This window comes from Sus scrofa, unplaced genomic scaffold (assembly GCF_000003025.6).
Source record: "Sus scrofa isolate TJ Tabasco breed Duroc unplaced genomic scaffold, Sscrofa11.1 Contig524, whole genome shotgun sequence".
Classification (NCBI taxonomy): Eukaryota; Metazoa; Chordata; class Mammalia; order Artiodactyla; family Suidae; genus Sus; species Sus scrofa.
The window spans coordinates 433,670-437,211 of NW_018085235.1; the positions used below are offsets into that span (position 1 = coordinate 433,670).

At 41.5% G+C, this 3,542-nt stretch overlaps 1 protein-coding gene across 1 annotated transcript; it reads right to left on the reverse strand.

Moving 5' to 3' along the window:
* Positions 1 to 1,180: 1,180 nt before the first annotated feature.
* Positions 1,181 to 3,542, reverse strand: LOC110258867 (olfactory receptor 10A7). Its single transcript, XM_021082110.1, has one exon. The coding sequence runs from the start codon at positions 2,816 to 2,818 to the stop codon at positions 1,868 to 1,870; it is 951 nt and encodes a 316-aa protein (XP_020937769.1). The 5' UTR covers positions 2,819 to 3,542; the 3' UTR covers positions 1,181 to 1,867.

A 3,542-nucleotide genomic window follows, 5' to 3' on the forward strand; every position in this document is an offset into this window, starting at 1 on the left:
TCGGATCCCGCGTTGCTGTGGCTCTGGCGTAGGCCGGTGGCTACAGCTCCGATTCAACCCCTAGCCTGGGAACCTCCATATGCCGCGGGAGCGGCCCAAGAAATAGCAACAACAACAACAACAAAGACAAAAAAAAAAAAAAAGATAAAAAAAAATATTTCAGTTGGGCTTGTGGAATTAAAAGGCTGTTGAAGGAGAAAGATTTTAAGGAACCAGTATTTCCTACCCCAAACTCCCATTACATTCAATGGATGCAAACCTCAGGGAATCACAAACCAAAAGAGTTGTCACAACCTGGAAACCTGCAATGATTTTTAAATTTTCCTGAAAATTGACAAAGAATGATTGCGGGTTGTTACTGCTTAAAGAGAAAGTTGGACAATCAAGAAAAACATGGGCTAATGAAGACTTAGAGTAACTGATATCATCAAACATAAATTGCATACTCAAAGCCAGTATACCCTGTGGAAACATGAGATTTTCCAAAATTAAACTGACTCAATCTCATTTGGTCTTCTCTGCTGTCTCAAAGCAATTTCATGCCTGAAATTCCCATGTAAGTGGGGACATAACATGACGAAAATGTGACCAGAGATTTTTAAGAGGTTAACATATTGGATTTTAAATTCAGAAGGGTCTGTAATCAAATTCTTGTGGCCACCTCTCAATAACTCTTTGCTTGCCAAATTAATTTTCTGATCCTAATTTGTCTTTCATAAAGAATAAATGTGTAATAGAACTTATCTCTTGGGTCACGGCAAGTGCATTTGTTGAAGGCAGTAACGTGATAAATCTTGTGAGCTATTATTAACTTTTACTCTTTCACTTTTACAATACTGTCAAGCGAAGTGTGATGCTTAAATTCTAAGTAGCAGCCAGGAGTTTCCGTTGTGGCTCAGCAATAACGAACCCAACTAGTATCCATGAGGATGCCGGTTCGATCCCCGGCCTTGCTCAATGGGTTAAGGATCCCACTGAGAGTTGCCTCGGTTGCAGATGTGGCTTGGATCCTGTGTCACTGTGGCTGTGGTGTAGGCCAGCAGCTGTAACTCCTAGTTGACCCCTAGCCTGGGATCCTCCATATGCCATGGCTGTGGACCTAAATATAAAAAAAGTGAAAAAAAAAAAAAAAAAAAAAAAAACGCTAACCCATAGCTGGTTAATGCAAATTAACGGCTGTTTTATCCAATGATCAAAGAAGTCCAAAGTCATATCACCAAATATTAATACTAAGGTTATTTTATTAAGTAACCTCATTTAAACCAGGCACAGATATAAAGAATTTGCACCAGGAATCCTTGGGAATTACAAATCTCCACCTTTCAATATCTTTGTTCAAAATTCATTCAAAACACAGTACATGATTAGTCTTTGCATCACATTAGCTGCAGAATATACAATGGTTTGTGGTAGATGGTTTCATTTACTCTTCATCACTTTCCATTCTGACTTGTGCTCCAGATGCCTATCCCATACATGTGGCATCAGTGGACACTCCTGCACTCTGTCCCAGTTTTGGTTTGATTAAGAACATGCACCAGCAGTACATTTGAGAGAATGAGAGCAGAATTAGGCTGAGATGACTACTCTTCTCCAGGCTCCAGTTAATACCTCTTCTCCTTCTCCTTCAGCTCAAGAGATATGGAATTTCCATCATATGAGCTGCCCCACGATTTGTCAATAATCCCTTCATAAAGATGTTCGCAGTTATCCCAACTTGAACTGTGACTCCAATGGCGACAATAAGGTTCACCCATCATGGTAACTGACCCTGACAAAATAAGAGCAAACTCCCCATTCCTTTTAAGCTTTTGTTCATGGGTTCTGGTGCTCCTACTTTGCTTACAGAAACTCTACACAGGAGAATTCAAGGCACATCTAACTTCCGTAAGACTTTTCGAGTGACAGTCCTCTTAACTGCCCCCTTCACCTCATTGTTCCTCAGGCTGTAGACGATAGGATTTAACATAGGTGTGATGACAGTGTAGGACAATGACACTAGCTTCTTGCTCTCAGGGGACTGGTTGGATTTGGGTCGTAGGTAGGTCAAGCTGGCCGTTCCATAGAAAAGGGATACCACAATGAGGTGGGATGAACAAGTGGAGAATGCCTTCTGGCGGCCAGTAGCAGAGGGCATCATCAAGATGGTTTTAATAATACGGGTGTAGGAGACCAAAATGAGGGAAAAGGGAAACATGATAAATAGCAGTGTGGAGGCAAGTGCTTGCATTTCATACATGGTTGTATCCTGGGTGACTAGTTTCAACACTGGGGGCCCATCACAAAAGAAGTGGTCTATGGTGTTTGGTCCACAGAAAGGATGGGCCATCAGCCAAGCTGTCTGCAGCATAGAGACAGGAACACCAGACATCCAAGAACCTAGAGCCATCCACAAACACAGCGACCTATTCATTACGACTGAATAACGGAGAGGGTTACAGATGGCCACAAAGCGATCATAAGCCATCATGGAGAGGAGGAAACATTCAGAGCTGCCAAAGAAGAAAAAGAAGTACATCTGGGTACCACAGCCTACAAAAGAGATGCTCTTCCTTGAGGACACCAGATCTACCAGCATCTTCGGCACCATGACCAAGGTGAAACAGACTTCAAGAAGGGACAGGTTTCTGAGAAAGAAGTACATGGGTGTTTGAAGAGCAGGATCCACACTGGTAACGGTGACAATAAGGAAGTTGCCCAACAAAGTGACCAAATAGATGAGCAGGAATAAAACAAAGAGGGAAACTTGCATTTCAGGGTTGTTTGTGAAGCCGAGAAGAATAAATTGAGTCACTTGGGTGTGATTTTCACAAATCATATCTTAGACTAGCTTACTTCTAAGAACCAAAGCATGTGCACCAAAGGCTCGTCTTTAAATATAACCCCAAATATATTAGGAAAAGCCATAAATACATCTCTATCCTCAATTGTCCTTACCATTTTATTTCTCTGAAGCGGAATGTTTACAGTGAGACCAAGCCGGAGGAAAAGAAATTCTTTCTCTGCATGAAGCCTACTAGTTGCTTTCCACCTACATGCAGTTCTTCTCTCTCATCTGGAATCATAGTCTGCAGCTCATGTTCATCATCGGGAGGCATGCTGTGTTTCAGGATCAAGTAGAAAGAGTTTAGACGGCTAATGACAGAGTCATCTTAAAATGTACCGCAGATGCAAAGAGATAAATTATGGGCTAGTTTAGCTTTTCTAGTCTCAGATGACATAAATGACTTGTTTCTACTCAATGGAGTGCACTTGACACCACTCCATCCACCACGCACACACACATAGATTCATCGCTGTGCACACACACATGTACATACACATGTATGTATACATGAGGAAAATTTACTAAATAAACATAAGCAAACACATAAGCATCACGTACTTATGACTTTGGTGCTTTTCCATAGCTTTCGTGGGACTGCTAGTTTATGTGATTTTGGACATGGGACCATATGCTCCATAATATGGACTATAATTTCATTTCACTGGGCCCAGGTTTCCCCAGTTTCTTACTATGCACATAGGTATAGTCATATCAC

Excerpts from the sequence above, each read along its gene's own strand:
- LOC110258867 (XM_021082110.1), bottom strand. The coding sequence starts at position 2,818 with ATGATTTGTGAAAATCACACCCAAGTGACTCAATTTATTCTTCTCGGC.